We start from the raw sequence: 18500 nt of genomic DNA, 5'->3' as shown, positions 1-18500 counted from the left end.
CTCTCTCCCTCTCTCCCCTTCTTTCTGCTCCTGCCCCGCCTTCTCCCCGCCCACCGTCAAAATAAATACACTTAAAAAATTTAAGGAGAACCCAGGGTAAGTGTGTGCGATGGTGAGCCAAGTTTCAACAGAGACTGAAAGGGAAAATGAAACGGAGAGGTGTATTACTCGTAGCTCCTGAAGAGGTACACAGCATGCCTGGCGGGCCACATGGGGAGGTCAAGGCAGGGCATAAGCAGAGAGGGGGCAACAGGTACTGGGCATATGCCTTTACTAAGGTTCATAGGTGAAATCTTTCTGGGTTTCCAGGCTCAGACTGGATTGACAAATTCAAAACAAACAAAAAAGAATGGTGTTTTGTTAAGCTCTGTGGAAGTCTTATCTAAGGGACCCACAAAGAGAGGACCTGGGAGGCAGGAGAGACTAGGGTGATTGGGGAAGTCTTGTCAGGTTCTTACACTTACTTGTGACTCAGCTGGTTGTCATCTAGGGCATGCACTTGAGGGTAGGCTCTTGTTTTCTCAAGACCCCTGCATGTCACTTATCCACATAAAATGAATGCTGAAGCAGTTGTATTTTGGAGGAGTTTAAACTCAACATTAGCGAAACCCTTTCCTCAGACCTAATCTTGAGAATAACCACTGCTCTGTTCTCCATCTCTGTAGAACTTCCTTTCCCAGAACATCTTGTAAATATATTCATACAGTATGTCACCTTTAAAACTGGCTGCTATCATTCAACATATTGCTTTCCATGTTTATCTAGATTGTTCAACTAGAATATATCAATAGTTATGTTTTATGTTCAAGTATTATTCCATTATATGGGTATATCACAGTTTGTTTAATCATTTGCTTATTATAGGACATTCTGGTTTCCAGGTTTGGGAAATTTTGAATAAACTGCTATAAACATTTATGGACATGTTTTTGTATAAATATAAATTTTCATTTCTCTAGGCTAAATACTAAAGAGTTGGACTGATAAATCACATGAAAAGTTTTCTTGGGCCCCTTCCCAATTAGTCTCATCCTCATTTCCTATAGGCAACCACTGATCTTATTTTTTCCTACCCCATATTAGTCTTGAAGTTCTAGAACTTCAGATAAATGGAGTCAAAAGTGTAACTAATTTCAGTGAAGCTTGAGATTCAACCATATTTTGCATGTATTAATGATCCATTCCTTTTCATCAGTGTTATTCAGCTGTATTAAACCACACTATATTTATACATTCAACTTTTTAAAAATTTTTTAATTGTTTATTCATATTTGACAGAGAGAGAGAGAGAGAGCAAGCAGCAGAGGGACAGAAAGAAGGGGAGACAGAAACTGAAGCAGGCTCCAGGCTCCAAGCTGCCAGCACAGAGCCCAACGCGGGGCTATAACCCACGAGCCGCAAGATCATGACCCGAGTGGAAGTCGGATGCCCAACCGACCGAGCAACCCAGGCGCCCCTATACATTCAACTTTTGATGGACATCTGGCCTGTTTTTAGTTTTTTATTATTACAAAAAGACCTACTATAAATATGTGTGTTAAAGTTTTTGTGTGCTAATATGCTTTCATTTCCCTTGGATAATTCCTAAAAGTGGAAGTGTTAGGTAATAGGTTAGGTGTATATCTAGCTTTATAAGAAACTGCTTAACTGTTTTCCAAAGAGTTTGTACCCTTTTATACTCCCACTATGTGTGAGGGTCCCAGTTGTTCCATATCCTTGCCAACATTTGATGTTGCCAGCTGGTTAGTTTTGGCCATTCTACATCAGGTAGATAAATAGTGATATCTCATCGTGGCTTTATTTTGCAATTAACTAATGATAAAAGATCATTGAGCACATTTCAATTTGCCACAAGAGTGATGCTAAAATCTCTAACATGATTGGAATTTTTCTAATATCTGAATAACCATTCTAGCTTTCTATGCCTTCTGTTTTTATAATATATATTTATATATTCTACTTTTTAAAATATTGTTCTACTTTTAATCTTTGTGTCTTTATATTTAAGAGTATCTCTTTATAAAATTTTATTCTATTTAGGATAGACCTAAAAGATCTACCCCCTTGATAAATTTCTTTAGTGGATAATACATTACTATGGATTATAGGTACAATGTTATATGGCAGATCTCTAGAACTTATTAATCTTGCTGATTTGAAGCTTTATGCCCATTGATTAGTAACTCTCCATTTCCCCCTCCCTTCAGGCCCTGGTAACTACCATTGATCAATTTGACTATTTTAGATTATTCATGTCAGTGTAATTGTGCATTATGAATACCAGCTATGATTATGTGATCAGTTACAGAAACAGGGATTGTAATTGACATGAATATTTTCCCTTCTTTTGTTATCAATGTTTGTAAGTTTGTATGCCTAAAATGTGCTTTCTTACCTCACTTATCCCCCTATAATATGGAGTGCATTGAATTTATATCATAGTATTTAAGTATTAACTTTACATCATAGTACTGAAGTTCCAGGATGTCAAGGAGAAGAGCAAATATTACTGAAGGACTGTGCATCCTCTACTGGGGAAAGGGGTATTGTAGTTTTGGTTGTACACAGGATCGTTGTACCACATTAGGTCTAAGTAGAATCTTGTTATTATCTTTATTAAGAGTTTAAGAATGTTTTAAGGAGATGGGTCTTGGTGCCAAGTTGATAAAGGGTGTACCTGTGATGGTTAATTTTATGTGTCAACTTGACTAGGCCACTGTACCCAGACATTTGGTCAAACACTACTTTTGATGTTTCTGTGAGGGTATTTTGTAGTTGACATTAACATTTAATAAGTGGGCCTTGGGGTGCCTGGGTGGCTCAGTCGGTTATGCACCCGACTTTGGCTCAGGTCATGATCTCATGGTCTGTGAGTTGGAGCCCCGCGTCAGGTTCTGTGCCGGCAGCTCAGAGCCTGGAGCCTGCTTTGGATTCTGTGTTTCCCTCTCTCTCTGCCCCTCCCCCACACACTCTCTCTCTCTCTCAAAAATAAGTAAACATTAAAAAAATTTTAAAAAAATAAGTGGACCTTGACTAAAGCAGATTACCCCCCCACATGTCAATGGGCCTCATCCAATCAATTAAAAGCCTTAACAGAGGGGCACCTGGGTAGCTCAGTTGTTGGGCATCCAACTTTGGCTCAGGTCATGATCCAGAGGTTCATGAGTTCAAGCCCCACATCAGGCTCTGTGCTGACAGAGCAGAGCCTGGGGTCTGCTTTTGATTCTGTGTCTACCTCTGTCTCCGCCCCTCCCCTGCTTGTGCTCTCTCTCTCTCTCTTAAATAAACATTTTTTTAAAAAAGCCTTAACAGAAAAAGACTGACTTCCTTGGAAGAGAGGAATTCAGCCATTAAGCCTGCCAACTGCCTTGGGACTCCAAATGCACCTCTTTTCTGGGTCTCCAGGCTACTGGCCTATCCTGAAGATTTGGGGCTTTTCAAGCCTCCACAGTCTTGTGAACCAATACCTTAAAATCAATCTTTCTGTTTGTACATACAAACATATATATATGTGTATATGTATGTGTATATAAACATATGTAAGTATCCACACACATATACATAGAGAGATTCTACTCATTTTATTTCTCTGGAGAACTCTAATGTTGTTCATACATCCAACACTAAGCTTTCTAGTAATCCTTCCCTGCCACTTCCTCAAGGTAAGGAGTTAGACCAGAGGCCTAAGGAGGCTTTTCCTGGAGCCCAAATCCAAACACTATCACCAGCCACATTCCATAACTCCTAAACATTTTTGTCATAAAACAGTAAGGCAGCCAGGCAGGCCCGTAGCACAGATGGAGAGGAATACACCAGGAAAAGCAAAAGCAGGAAAGAGCATGCAACCTAACAACTTTCTTTGTAAATTCCAGTTTAAGACTGGCTTATTTCACAGAGCATTATACCTTCTAGATGCATCCATGTTGTTGGAAATGGCAAGATTTCATTCTTTTTATGGCTAATATTCCAGTGTGTGTGTGTGTGTGTGTGTGTGTGTGTGTGCATATGTGTGCTTCTATACATAGATCTTTTTTTTCCATTCATCTATGGATGGACACTTGGATTGCTTCCATATTTTGACTATTATAACTAATGCCACAATAAACATAGGGGTGCATATATCTATTCGAATTAGTATTTTCATTTTCTTTGTGTAAATACCTACTAGCACAATTGCTGGGTTGAAGGGCAGCTCTATTTTTAACTTTTTGAGGAAACTCCACAGTTTTCCAGAGTGGCTGCACTAGTTTTTATTCCCACCAACAGTGCAAGAGGGTTCCCTTTTCTCTACATCCTCGCCAACATGTTGTTTCTTGTGCTCTTGATTTTAACCATTCTGACAGGTGTGAGGGGCTATCTCACTGTGGTTTTGACTTGCATTTCCCTGATGATGAGCGATGTTGAGCATCTTGCCATGTGTCTGATACCCTAGCCACTTTTGCAAAAAACTGGATGAGGTTTTTAGGGCTCCGAAAGACCCTTCCTGGCAGACAAGTGAGAGCACAGGAATGCTGGCTGAGTCTGTCTCAGATGGGCCTGTCCCATATTTCCTTACCTATTGCTCCCACATTGTTGAAACAGAAGTAGGAAAGAATACGCTAAAAGTCCCGCCCCTTTTGCGGCACTTAACTCATGGTGACAACCTGTACATATCCCCTGCAATGCACACAAAATAAGGCAAATCTACCGCCAAGCTGTGCCCTTAAATCTCACTCCAAAATATTAGTACCGTACACAACTTCAGCGTAAAGGATGCATTTTCCCAAACCTGAATGATTGAGAAGATTCTATTCTGAAGACTTCTCGTTATCACTCCCAACACCGTGAAGAAAATAAAATGGAATTGAAAAAGCCCCCAGACTGTAATGTCTGCATGTAACATTTGGACCAAAAAGCTTTGGAAATGTAGTATTTTGAAATGGGATACCACCCTGCTCTTGCGGAACAAAGACACTGTCTTTCACATACATGACCACACAATACCAAAGAACCGTGCTGGTTTTACACATTGGAGTTAAATAAGAGGTACAGAAAGGTCCCTACTACAAATACAGGATTGTCACATGGAGTAGGCATACCTCTCAGAATAGAACCTGGAACCAGAACTGTGAATTCCAATGCACACCGACACATTTGCTAAACACATTTGTTAGAACATTCCCGCCCCACCCCCAACCTTGCACCAGACACATTTGCATGGTAGCTCTCTTAAGTAAGGACCACTTAAGCACCACATCGCAAATGATCTCTGGAGATTCACTGCGGGGCACAGCCTGAATCCCAGGCACACTGTCCATTTCAAATGAATGAATGCATCATGGACCTGAAGGAGAACTGTTTTTCTACCTCCTGCTTCTGGATGGGCAGAGAAGCTATTCCCATGTTATAGATGAAGTAAAGCTACACCACAGGTTAGGGGCATCAGGATGGCTTTATTGTGGATTTAGGGCTGGAGCAACAACAACGTACTCATCAAATGATTCCCACAAATATGCATGGGGCAGATGAAACTACTTGGGTGATCCCACAGATAGACGTCAATATACGCTAAGAAATGAGATCACGATAAAAAAAAATCCTATAGCTTAAGTATTTAGGCAGAACTGTGAAACATGAAATCCTCTGCCACAAAGATGTAGGGGGAGTCGGGTGGAAGAAGTAAGGGATAAGCGGGGTTCTTTTTATTTCTATTGAGACAGAGAGCACGGGTGCAGCAGGGGAGGGGCAGAGAGGGAGACAGGGAATCCCAAGCAGGCTCCCAGCTGTCAGCGCAGGGCCCCAAGGTGGTGGGGGGAGGTCTGGGACTCACTAACAGCGAGATCATGACCTGAGCTGAAATCAGACTCCGGACTGAGCCACCCCAGGCGCCGCAAGAGGGTTCTCATTCTTATGTTGCAGCCTTGGGGAAGAGAGCCCTGTCTTCCACTCTGATTCTATCACGTTGTCCTGGTTGTTTGTCCCTCCCTCCGTTATGGAAGTCAGTCTTTGGGACACAGGTACCTCCCAGTGAACTATATTGCTACAGTGGCCAGAGGAGTACGAGAAACCAAGGTAGAACTTTGCCGGCATCCACGACTTGTATTTCCCCCCGAAACGCCAAGGGAGACGCACGACGTTTGGTAGCAAGCAACGAGTGCCTTCGTTCACGCGAGTCCTCAGATGCCCTGTCCCGAGGGGGAGACGGTTTCCTGCAGAACCAGGTGAAGGAGGTGGTTCTGCTCGGCACTCAACAGTGGCCACATCTCCACTTGCAGCGACTTGACGGCTTCCGTGTCCTTTTCGTGGGTGGCCATGACCAAGGACTGCAGCAGCAGGAACAGCTCGTCAGGAAGCTGGCCGCCGCTCTCCTGCCCGTGGCCGTCGAAAGCCTCCCAGGAGTACTTCTCCAGAGTGTGGGCGTGCTCCGGCAGGAGCTTGGCGGGCGGCGGTTGCAGCAGCAGCAGCAGCAGCACGCGGGACACCTCGCAGCGGACCAGCACGTCGGAGAAGGCGCCCAGCGTGGCGGGAGAGGGCGCGGGCGCAGGGCCGCCGTTCGCAGGGAGCAGCGCGGCGGGCAGGGCCGGGGCCGCGCCGGGCCCGACCTGTGGCCCCGGAGGCGGCGGGGGCGGCGGCGGCGGCGGCGGCGGCACCGGGTGGCTGCCGTGCTCCCGCGCCAGGCGCTGCATGCGCGTGAAGACCGCCAGGGCGCCGTTGTAGTCGCGCGCCAGCAGCTGGCAGGAGGCGGCGTCGCCCAGCGCCTGCAGCGCCGCCAGGGGCAGCTGCGGGAGCTGCAGGTGGGCGGCGCGCTGGAAGTGGCCGGCGGCGGCGGCCGGCTGGCCCAGGTCGCGCAGGGCGGCGGCCAGCTCCAGGCAGAGGGCGGCGGCGGCGGCCGGCTGGCCCAGCTCGAGGTGCAGGCGCACGGCGGCGCCCAGGGCGTTGGCGGCGGCCTGCAGCGGCTCCCCGTAGGCCGCCGGGCAGGCGAGTCGCTGGCGCGCGTCGCGCTCCTGCCGCAGGAAGAGGCGGGCGGCCTCGGTGAGCGCCAGCGCCTCCCCAGGCCCGTGGAAGAGCGCCTGCTGGCAGCGCGCCACCGCCAGCTGGCACCAGGCCGCGTAGGGCAGGCACTCCTGGGCGCGCAGCTCCCGGCCCAGCTGCCCGAACTGCTCGCCCGCCTCCGCCACGTTGGGCTTCCGCAGGAACCGCTTCTTCAGCTTGCTCGACACCTGGCGGTACCGCGCCAAGAAGTCCCCGGCCTCGGGGCCCGGGCCCGCAGCGCCGCCCAGGCCGGGCGCGGACGCCGCCATGTTCGCCGCCACACGCAGACGCGGACGCGGACGCGGACGGTCGGACGTGCGGGCGCCCGGCGGCGACGTGCCCTGCGTCCGCGCTCGGGCAGCCAGGCGTCCCGTTGCCCCGGTGATACGCAAGCGACGGGGCCCGCAGGAGAGGCCTCGCCCCGCGCGGGTCGTGTGTGCAAATCGTGGACCCTGGGGCGGGGCCTGGCCAGGTGCCCCCTGTGGCTGGGTGACGGCCTGTTTACCCGCGTGGCCGAAGGCGTCTCCCAGAATCTGTAACCGAACCGGCCCGAAACCCAGCTCGCCGTCCCGCGTGACCCCAATTCCAACCTGGCAGGGTTCTCGCTCGCCAGGTCCCCCCGCCCCGGTCACTCGTCACCCCTCCCGTCAAAGCCTCCACCCGAGCCAGCCTCTCCCGCCCAGGGCCACCGCCTGCATGATCCCCGAGACAAGCTGCTCTGCTGGGTCTTCCCCGACCACGACCCCCGCCCCACGCCCCCACCCCACCCCCCACCCCCCACCCCCGACGAGGGACGTCCCACGACCACGCCCCACACACCAGCGACAGAAGCACTCACACGGGTTTCTCCAAACACTTTATTGGCTTTCAGTGACTGCCTGAGGCACCAGGCCGGCCGGGGCCCACCCCGGCCACGAGTAGGCCTGGCGCCCGCCGGACCCCACGTCGCGTGGGACAGCTAGTTCCAGCCCGGGACCGCCTGGGAGATGATGGTGGACTGGAAGAAGGCGCTGAGCAGCGGGTGGTTGTGGACCACCATGTCCACGACACCCGGGGTGATGAGCCTCCTGCCGCTGTTCCGGGCCTCGATGCCGGCCAGCTCCAGGACCTTGGCCGTCAGGGACTGGATGACGGCCGCTAGGAAGATCGGGGCGGACGCGCCCAGGCGCTGCGAGTAGCGGCCCTCCCGCAGGAGGCGCTCCACGTGGCTCACGGAGAACGTCAACTCGGCTGGGGCAGTGTGGGAGCGGACCCGGCTCTGGCCACTGGACGACCCTCGACGGCTCCTCCTCACAGGCATGCTGGGCCTCGGCTGCGCTTTCTCGGACGGGCCTCGGTCTGGCGTGCGCTGCGGGAAGCGGTCGGGTGCGGCTGGATGCGGTCGGATAGGGCTGGATATGGTGCGATGTGGCGGGAAGCGGTGTAAAAAGCCAGTTGGCCCGAAGTTTCCGACCGGCAGCGTTCCAAAGCCGCTACTCTATATCCTAGAGGTCACAGACCGACCCCATCATTGGTCGGGTGCGCGTTTTGGGACACGTACATCCGGTGAAGTCACTGCTTTCCCATGGGCCCCCGCTGCAGAGAAACAGTGCTGGGCGGGAGCCTGCTCCCTGGAACCCCTGTTTGAAGGAACGCTGGCTTTTGGCTGGGCGGGCGCATTGTGCACACACAACACCCGTGTAGGAGCCAGCGGCCCCGAGTGTACACTAGAGGGGTCGGGCGACCACCACGACCGTCTAGTTCCAAACCGTGGCAGCACCCCTCAAAGAAACCCCTGTACGTGTCAGGCAGCCAGTCCTCACCGCACCCCTCTCCCCCCCACCCCCGTCCTCGGGAGCCCCCAGGCAACCGCTAGTCGGCTTGCTGCCCATAGGGGTTCGCCTGTCCCGGACACTTACTTCTTTCTGCACGCGGGATCGCTGGGCGAATAGGCGGCTTTCTGTGCCTGGTTGCTTTCCCGTAGCGCAGCGTTGTCACTAGGGTTCGTTCGTCCGTGTGGGAGCGTGAGTCAGCGCTTCAAGCCTTTTCACGGCTGAGTAATATTCCACCGCAGGGACACACCGTGTGTGGCGGCCTATCCCAGTTCATGGGTTGACAGGCAGCTCCGCCATTCCCACCTTGCGGCAGATGTGAACAGCGCTGCGCCGAACATTTCCTGCACAGGGTTCTGTTTGAGCACCTGTTTCTGATTCCCTAGGGTAGGAAATTGCACCGGGACTGCGATTGAGGGGTCGGGTGCTAATTCTGCCGGTAACTTACTGAGGAGCCGCCCAGCGGATTCCCACAGCAGCTTTGCATTCCCAGCAGCAGTGTGTGAGTCCCAGTCTTGCTCACCCTCGCCCGAACTCGTCTTTTTGCCTTTGTTTTGCTTTCTTGTGCCTAGAAGAGCCAGCCTACTGGCTGCGAAGTGGTGCCTCATGGCGGTTGCGATTTGCATCGCCCTGTTGGCGCATGATGTTGAGCGTCTTTTCGTGTGCCTCTTGGCCATTTGCACATCCACTTTGGAGGAACGTCTGTTCAAGTCCTTTCCCATTTTTTAACTGGGTTGTACGTTCGTGCTTTCATTGTTGACTTGTAGGTGTTCTTTATGCATTCTGGAGAATACACCCTTATCCCATGTGTGATTTGCAAATGCTTCTCCCATCCTGTGCGTTTTGTCCTTTCACCTTCTAGACAGAGTCCTTTCATGCACAAAAGTTTTTGGTTTGGATGGTGTACAACTTATCCTCTTTCCACCACGCCCCTTCTTTTGTGGCTGTGCTTTTGCTGCCCTATCTAAGGAACTCTGGTGGTTAACTTTATGTGTCAACTTGACTATCCCATGGTACCCAGTTATTTTATCAAACACTTTTCTACGTGTTAGGTACTTTTACGTGAGTTTAATGTGTATATTAATAGAATTGCAGTGAAACAGATTATTCCCCATAATGTGGGTGCTTCTCATCTAATCAGTTGAAGGAAAAAAAACTGGAAAAAAAACTGATGTCTGCCAAGCAAGAGAGAATTTTGTCAGTGGACTTTCTTGGGACTTGAACTGCAACATCAACTCTTCCTTAAGTCTCCAGCATTGTACCCCAGCCTGGAAATTTTGGTCTTGCCATCCTCCACAATACTGTGAACCAATCCTGAATTGTCTCTCTCCCTCTCTCTCTCTCTCTCTCTCCACACACACACACACACACACACACACACACCCTTGCTTCTGTTTCTTTGGTGAATTTTGACTAATGCAGATTTTGATAGTAAGAAAAGTCCTAAAGCAACAGAATCTTAAGAATGAATTTTCTAAATTTGGTTCTGGAGTTTCTGGAATTTGTTCTCTGGTCTCATTAGTTTTAAAGTTACTAATGAGTCTATTGCCAATGGTAAAGAAAACACTGATAGTCCATGACCTAATATGGTAATAGAGATACAGAAAATATCACCACTGTATATTACTAATCATACACTAATAAGAGGCAAGGTTCTTGGTGATCATATATATAAAACTTTAGAACATTTTTGTCAAACTCATAAACATAATGAGTTGGTTGTGAATGTCTCTGGACAAAGTGGGGAATTGTGGGGAATAAGCTTAGGAATTCACTGACCTTAAACCAATGGGTTAACAAGGTTTAGGATGAAAGCATCCAAGATTATGTAAACAGGGCAGAAGTGCCCCCAGTATAGAACAGAGGCATAGGAATAGGAAGCCACAGGATGAAAGCATCCAAGGTTAGGTAATCGGGGCAAAAGTGCCCCCAACATAGTACCAAAACAGAAAGCTGCTTGCACAGGAAAGAAGGAGGACAATAGGTAAACAGGTAAACAGGGCTATAGACCACAGCAGGATGAAGTTGCCAGGCGGAGCTAATTAGCAAAAGAATGGTGCTTTGTTGACACTGTGGTAGCATGCTCTGTCTCTCTTATCCCCTAGGCCCAGTGTCACGATTTTTGTTTTATATTTACCCAAACCCCTAACATTGCCTATCTTCGAAACCCCTTTCTCTCACACACGAGTTAATGTTCACTGTTTCATTGTCTCTTTGTGCACATCCATCACATTTGTAAGCCTTCTGATCCTAATAAAAACAGAGCAAGGACCCTTACTCGGGGTTCTTGTCTCCTCCTGGACATTAGCCTCTCTCGCATTTTAATTCTGTGGCCACCCTCTTGCTGGCCAAGAGAGAACTCCAGACCCAGAGTTTATGACAGGGAATAAATGAATGAGCGCTGGGAATGAAATTCTCAGCTCAAGTGTCACACAAATGACCTGAAAACTTCTCTATCTTCCCTGAAGCAGATATTTCCTGTAGCCACAGAGCTGAGTTTTCTGAAAACCAAACCCAGAAACTCATTCTGCGAGTGGCTGAATTGCAATGAAAATTGAATTCCCAGCCTTGCAGAATGTTCATTGTTAATGTGTGGGTGAAAATTGGAATGGAGGTAAATAGGAAAACTTTGATGAAGCTGGGGATTTTGAACCCCTAGATTCTGATAAGTCTTCTTTGCCAATAGAAATAACCTCTCTACCCCTGTCCAAGGAGATTAAACCTGCATGTCTCTGGGGAAACTGTAATAGCCTCCTATGAAGTATTTGTCTTACAAAACACTACCATTTCTCCTCAGGACCTCCACCACCCCTTTCTGTTTCTAGACATACAAAAAGAGTCAAGTCCTAGAAGGCCCCTACAGGTGAGACACAAAGTGATCCATGAGGAGGTATACTACACTCCAAAGAATCACTTGATTTTTCTAATTTATACAGAGAAATCCAGGGAATACATATGGGAATGGATATTAAGGGTGTGGGTGATGGTGGAACAACGCAAAGTTGAATCAAGCTGAATATATTGATATGGGCCCACAAAGCAGTAACTGTGTTTTTAATATTGCAGCTTGGGGAGCTAGAAAGGACTCTAGCCATGTGTTTGATTATTTGGCTGCAACATGAACCAAAAGGTGGCCCACAGTAAATTAACCTGACCTGTTCAACCTGCCTTGGTGTACTGTAGAGGGAGGGATTCAAAAGCTTAATGAGATTGAAATATGACAGTGGATTCGTCATTTAATATCTTTTCATCCACCCTGGGAAGGTTTAGAGGACACATCTTTCATCACAACTGTGGGAAATAAATTTGTGAGGAGACCCCCAGAGCCCCAGCTCTTTGAAGAGCTATCTGATGACTCTTGTCCTATCTGATGACTCTTGTCTGTAGCCAGAACTTAACAATGGAAATTGCTGCCACTGAATTGAGAAATCTAAATGCAGTAAGAGTGATTAGACCTTGGGGTGGCAGGGGCCAAGCGGCAGGCACTCAATAGCCCAAGGCAAGGCAGGTATGGTTACCATAATGGACAGCAGAGTCAGAGCAGCAATCACAATAGTGTGATTCATGGACACCTGTGATGTTGGCTAGTTGGTCACAATGTTCCTAGGAGTGAAGTAGATAGGAAGATGTAATATTTAGCTAGTATTACCATAATGAAATACCATGGACTGAAGGACTTAAACAACAATGTTTTTTTTTTTCTCACAATTCTGGAGCCTAGAAGGTCAGTATCAAGGTATCAGCAGAGTTGCTCTCTCCTTGGCTTGAAGATGGCTGCCATCTCACTGTGTTCACAGATGGACTTTTTTCTGTCTGTTCATCTTTAGTGTCTCTGGCTCTTTTTATAGGGTCACTGATAAAATTGGATTAGGGCTTCACCCTATGATTTCATTTGACCTTAATTACTTCACTAAAGGCCCTGTCTTGAAATATAGTCACTTTGGGGGTTAGGGCTTCAACACATGAATTTTGAGGAAACACACTTCAGTCCATAATAGCAGCCCACTAAATTCTTACTTCATCTGTATAAACAGAAGAGTTTTAGATGTAGTGAACAAAAATCTAACTTGAATCACAAAACCTGAAAGTCAATGACCCCAGCCAAATCCCAAATTTGAGCAAGTTTACAGACCCAGAAATCCTTGGATGGAGGGGAAGCAGCATTCCCTTGAGGAAGGACCTTGATACACTGCCCAAAATGTCTACTCTTAATCTTTCCCTAAACCTTCCCCAAAGGTACCTACAGATTTTTATTAGTATGATTTTGAACTGGAAAAAAGGAAATAATCAGACCTTTGGGGGGACTACTGGACCCTGGCTCTGAACTTATTAATTCCAAGATACCCAAATTATCATTATGGTCCACAAATCAGAGTAGGGGCTTTTGGAAGTCAGGTGATCAATGGCGTTTTAGCTCCAGCCCATCTCTCAGTGGGTCCACTGGGTCCCTGAACCCATTTTGTGGTTATCTCCCCACAGTTCTGGAAGACACAATTAGAATAAACATACTCAGCAACTGGCAGACCCCGCATTCATTCCCTGACCTGTGGACTATTCTGTTCAGGGCTATTTTGTCAGGCAAGGCCAAGTGGAAGCCACTTGAACTGCCTCTACCTAGAAAAATAGTAAACCAAAAGCAATACTACATGCCTGGCAGTATTTCAGAGAATAGTGGCACCATCAAGGACTAGAAAGATACAGAAGCGGTGATTCTCTCTATATCCCTATTGAATTTGCCTATCTGGCCTATGAAGAAGACAGATGAATCTTGGAGAATGACTGTGAATTAGCATAAGCTTAACCAGGTGGTGACTTCAATTGCAGCTGCTGTGCCAGATGTGGTCTCACTGCTTGAGCAAATTTACATCTCTACCACTACCTGGCTTACAGCTGCTGAAAGGCAAATGCCTTTTTCTCCACCCCCGTCCATAAGGCAGTTTGCTTTCAGCTGTCAAGAGCAACAACACACCTTCACCATCCTACTTCAGGGATATATCAACTCTCCACCACTGTGTCATCATTGAGCTTTCGGGGATCTTGATTATCTTTTCCTTCCATGAGATATCACACTACTCCATTATGTTAATGACATTATGCTGATTGGACCCAGTGAGCAAGAAGTAGCAACCACTCCACACTTATTGGTAAGACATCTATATGTCAGGGGGTGGGAAATGAGTCCAACTAAAATGCAGGGGCCTCCTTCCTTAGTGAAATTTTTAGGGGTCTAGTGGTGTGTGGCATGTCAGGATATCATTTCTAAGGTGAAAAATAAGTTATTGCATCTGGACCCTCCTATGCCCCCAAAAGAAGCCCAACACCTAGTGGGCCTCTTTGGATTTTGCATTTTGGAGGCAACATATTCCTCATTTAGGTGGTTATTATGGACCATTTCCAAGTGATCTGAAAAGGTGCGAATTTTGACTGGGGCCCAGAACAAGAGTAGATCTACAACAGGTTCAGACTCTTAGGCAAGCTTCTCTACCACTCAAGCCTTATGATCCACTAGATCCAATGGTGCTTGAAATATCAGTGGCAGATAGGGATGCTTGTTTGGAGCCTTTGATAGGCCCCTATAGATGAATCACAGCACAGGCTCTTAGGGCTTCAGACCAAAGCCCTGCCATCCTTTGCAGATGACTACTTTCCTTTTGAGAAATGATTTTTTGGTTTGTTACTGAGCCTTGGTAGAGACTGAATGCCTAACCGTGGGCCACCAAATTGCCATGTTATTTGAACTGCCCATCACGAACTGGGTGTTCTTTGACACACCAAGCTTTTCTTTTTAATAAAGTTGGGTGCACACAATGGCACTCCATCCTCAAATGGAAGTGATATGTATGAGATTGAGCCTAAGCTGGCTAAAGGCACAAATACATTATGTGAAGAAGTGGCTCAAACACCCATGGTCTCCACACCTGCTACATTGCTCCTCTCTCCCAGCCTGCACCTATGACCTCATGAGAAGCTCTCTATGATCAGTGAACAGAGGAAGAGAAGACTTGAGCCTGGTTTACAGATGGTACTTCATGACATGCAGGTGCCACCCACAGATGGGCAGGTGTGGCACAACAGCCCCTCTTTGGGACACCCCTGAAGTACAGTGGTGGAGGGAAATCCTCCCAGTGGGCATAACTTAAAGCAGTGCACCTGGTTGTTCACTTTCCTTGGAAAGAGAAATGGCCAGATATGTGTTTACATATTGACTCATGTGCAGTAGCCAATGAATGGTTTGGCTGGATGGTCAGAGAACCTCTAAGGGGAACAATTAGAAAGTTGGTAACAAGAAGCTCTGATTAATTGGTATATGGATAGACCTCTCTAAATGGAAAATAATGTGATGATATCTGTGTCCCATGTGAATGCTCACCAAAGGGTGACCACAGCAGAGAAGGATTTTCATACTCAAGTGGATAAGATGAACTGTTCTGTGAACACCAGCCTGCCTCTTTCCCCAGCCACACCCACCAGTGCGCCATGGGCTCATTAATAAAGTAGCCATTGTGGCGGGGATGGAGATCATGCATAGACTCAGCAACATGGACTTCCATTTATCCAGACCAGAGTGGTTACAGCCTAATCCGTCATCAGTAAAGACCGATCTTGTGTCTTTAAAAAAAACAATTGTATTTCTACATACTAGTATGACCATTGCAAAAGTGAAATTAAGAAAATATTTTTAGCAAAAATAAACTATTGGGACTTCATCAAAATAAGAAACTTCTGCACAGTGAAGGAAACAATCAACAAACCTAAAAGGCAACTGATGGAATGGGAGAAGGTATTCGCAAATGACATATCTGATAAAGGGTTAGTATCCAAAATATATTCAGAACTTATACAACTCAACACCCCAAAAATAAATATTCCAGTGAAGAAATAGGCAGAAGAGATAAACAGACACTTTTCCAAAGAAGACATCCAGATGGCCAACAGACACATGAAAAGATGCTCCACATCACTCATCATCAGGGAAATACAAATCAAAACCACACTGATATACCACCTCACACCTGTCATATGGCTAAAATTAACAACTCATAAAAAATGGATGTTGCTGACGATGTGGAGAAAGGGGAACCCTCTTACACTGTTGGTGGGAATGCAAACTGGTGCAGCCACTCTGGAAAACAGTGTGGAGTTTCCTCAAAAATTTAAATCAGAACTGCCCTACGACCCAGCAATTACACTACTAAGTATTTACCCAGAGGATACAAAACTACGAATTTGAAGGCATACACGCACCCCAGTGTTTATAACACTATTATCAACAGTAACCAAACTCTGGATACAGCCCAATTGTTCACTGACTAATGAATGGATAAAGATGTGGGATATATATATACAATGGAATATTACTCAGCTATAAAAAAGAACGAAATCTTGTCATTTGCAATGATATGGATGGAGCTAAAGAGTATTATACTAGGCGAAGTAATTCAGTGAGGGAAGGACAAATATCATATAATCTCATTCATATGTGGAATTTAAGTAACAAATGATCACAGGGTAAGGGAAGACAGAGGAAAACCAAGAAACAGACTCTTACCTATATAGAACAAACTGATGGTTGACAGAGGGAAAGTGGTCAGGGGGATGGGGTGGATGGGGGATGGGGGTCGAGTGCACTTGTTTTGATGAGCACTGGGTGTCATATGGAAGTGTTGAATCACTATATTGTATACCAGAATCTAGTGTTACACTGTATGTTATCTAACAGGAATTTAAATAAAAACTTTAAAAAACAGAGTCTCTTTTTGTGTTTGTTTTGTTTTGTCTTGAAGATTCCACATACAAGTGAAATTATATGGTCCTTGTTTTTCTCTATCTGGCTTATTTCACTTAACCCCGTACCCTTTAGATCCATCCATGTTGTGATAGTACAAAAAAATTTTTTTAACGTTTTATTTATTTTTGAGAGAGAGAGAGAGAATGCAAGTGGGGAAAGGGCAGAGAGAGAGAGGGGGACAGAGGATCTGAAGCAGACTCTGTACTGACAGCAGAGGTCCCAATGTGGGGCTGAAACTCACAAACCGTGAGATCTTCACCTGAGCTGAAGTCGGACACTCAACCGACTGAGCCACCCAGGAGCCCCAGGACAAAAAATTTTAAAGACACTCTGGGCAGCAGCAAAAAAAAAGAAAGTTCATCTTTTTCACAACTTATTAAGGATTGTACAGAGTTCATTGGACTGTCGTATGTTGTTGCTGTGGTGATGATAAGAGTGGTGGTTTTCCCATGAGGGCTGACGGTCAAGGAATGATTTGAATCTTTTAAGATAAAAAGTTTTAATTTTTTAATGTTTATTTATTTTTGAGAGAGAGATAGAGTGCAAGCAGGTTAGGGGCAGATACAGAGGGAGATAGAGAATCTGAAGCAGGCTCCAGGCTCTGAGCTGTCAGCACAGAAGCCCACCGTGGGGCTCAAACCCATGAACCGCAAGATCATGACCTGAGCCAAAGCTGGACGCTCAACTGACTGAGGCACCCAGGTGCCCCTAAAATAAAAAGTGTTTTAAATGGATAAATAAGTAAGTCACGGAGATGAAAAGCCCAGCATAGAGAATATAGCCAATAATAATACAATAACATTGTGTGTTGACAGATGGTGACTGCATTTATCTTGGTAAGTACCAAGTAATGTATAGGATTGCAGAATCAATATGTTGTACATTTGAAACTAACATAGCACTGTGTATCAATTCTATTTCAATGACAATAATTTTTTAATAAATGAATTTTAAAAACTATGTTGCTGGCTTGAAATTTGGAGTAGCAGTGGGGGCAAAGAGAAGTGGATAGGTTTAAAAATATTCAGGAAGCAGAAGTGAGAAGATTTTGTATTGATTCTATATTGGGAATCGGGAAGAGAGAGGATGCCTCCGACTTAGCATGCTTAAAGTGGAATTGCTGTTCGCCTCTGAACTTACTGTCTTCCTTCACTGCTAATCTCAGTGAGTGGATCAGCATGCTGGCACAGACTAAGCATTCATTGATTGTCTTTGGAGTGAAAGAATAAATGAATAGAGTAGAAATACGGCCAAACAAAGTTCATTCACCAGTGCCTGCCAAACAGCCAGTCCTAAACTCACCCTCAAGGTCGGCTCAGCAGAGGTCTATCACAGTTTCCCTCTCACTTTATCAACCGTTTGGAAAATCGCCATATCTCAGGTCCAGAAGAACACCCACCTTCACATCAGACACTCCTTGCCTAGAACCTGTAGGTGTGGCACAGACCGGGTTTTGCCAGGAGCCTCTTCTGTAATTTCTTTACATGAGGCCAATGGTACAGCGTACAACCCTTAGGAGCACAGGGGATGTTTGGTGTTGTAGAAACAGGGTCACAATGGCACCCAACTGGTGGATCTGTGTTCACCTTGGCTTGGATCAGAGACTCTTCCCACCAAACGGGTTTCTTAATCCAGCCTCTCCCCCCAACCCTCGGGCTGGCAGGCAAAAAATACAACTGCCAGAAACACCACAGACATCAAGTGATCAGCTTGGATATTTTATTGCTTCTCCCAGCCAGGGCTGACAAGCAGAGATACAGAACTGCTTGTGGTTCCTGGTACAGAGACCAAAACCAGGAAGTGATCTGTCCCAGTGCAGATTTCCCAGAAATAAGAATGAGATGGGGTATGTGGACGATGCGCCTCAGACTCAACCAACCCAGTGAATG

At 46.7% G+C, this 18500-nt stretch overlaps 2 protein-coding genes across 2 annotated transcripts; both read right to left on the bottom strand.

Annotated features, from left to right (window-relative positions):
- Positions 1-5412: 5412 nt before the first annotated feature.
- Positions 5413-7670, bottom strand: LOC113597353 (40-kDa huntingtin-associated protein). Its single transcript, XM_027053175.2, has one exon. The coding sequence runs from the start codon at positions 7278-7280 to the stop codon at positions 6156-6158; it is 1125 nt and encodes a 374-aa protein (XP_026908976.2). The 5' UTR covers positions 7281-7670; the 3' UTR covers positions 5413-6155.
- Positions 7671-7854: 184 nt separating this feature from the next.
- LOC113597356 (histone H2A-Bbd type 2/3) lies at positions 7855-8368 on the bottom strand. Its single transcript, XM_027053189.2, has one exon. The coding sequence runs from the start codon at positions 8309-8311 to the stop codon at positions 7970-7972; it is 342 nt and encodes a 113-aa protein (XP_026908990.1). The 5' UTR covers positions 8312-8368; the 3' UTR covers positions 7855-7969.
- Positions 8369-18500: the final 10132 nt, after the last annotated feature.

This window comes from Acinonyx jubatus, chromosome X (genome assembly GCF_027475565.1).
Source record: "Acinonyx jubatus isolate Ajub_Pintada_27869175 chromosome X, VMU_Ajub_asm_v1.0, whole genome shotgun sequence".
NCBI classification, from domain to species: Eukaryota; Metazoa; Chordata; class Mammalia; order Carnivora; family Felidae; genus Acinonyx; species Acinonyx jubatus.
This window is presented reverse-complemented; position numbering and strand designations above follow the sequence as displayed.

Coding starts and splice junctions, on each gene's coding strand:
- LOC113597353 (XM_027053175.2), bottom strand. CDS start 7,280: ATGGCGGCGTCCGCGCCCGGCCTGGGCGGCGCTGCGGGCCCGGGCCCC.
- LOC113597356 (XM_027053189.2), bottom strand. CDS start 8,311: ATGCCTGTGAGGAGGAGCCGTCGAGGGTCGTCCAGTGGCCAGAGCCGG.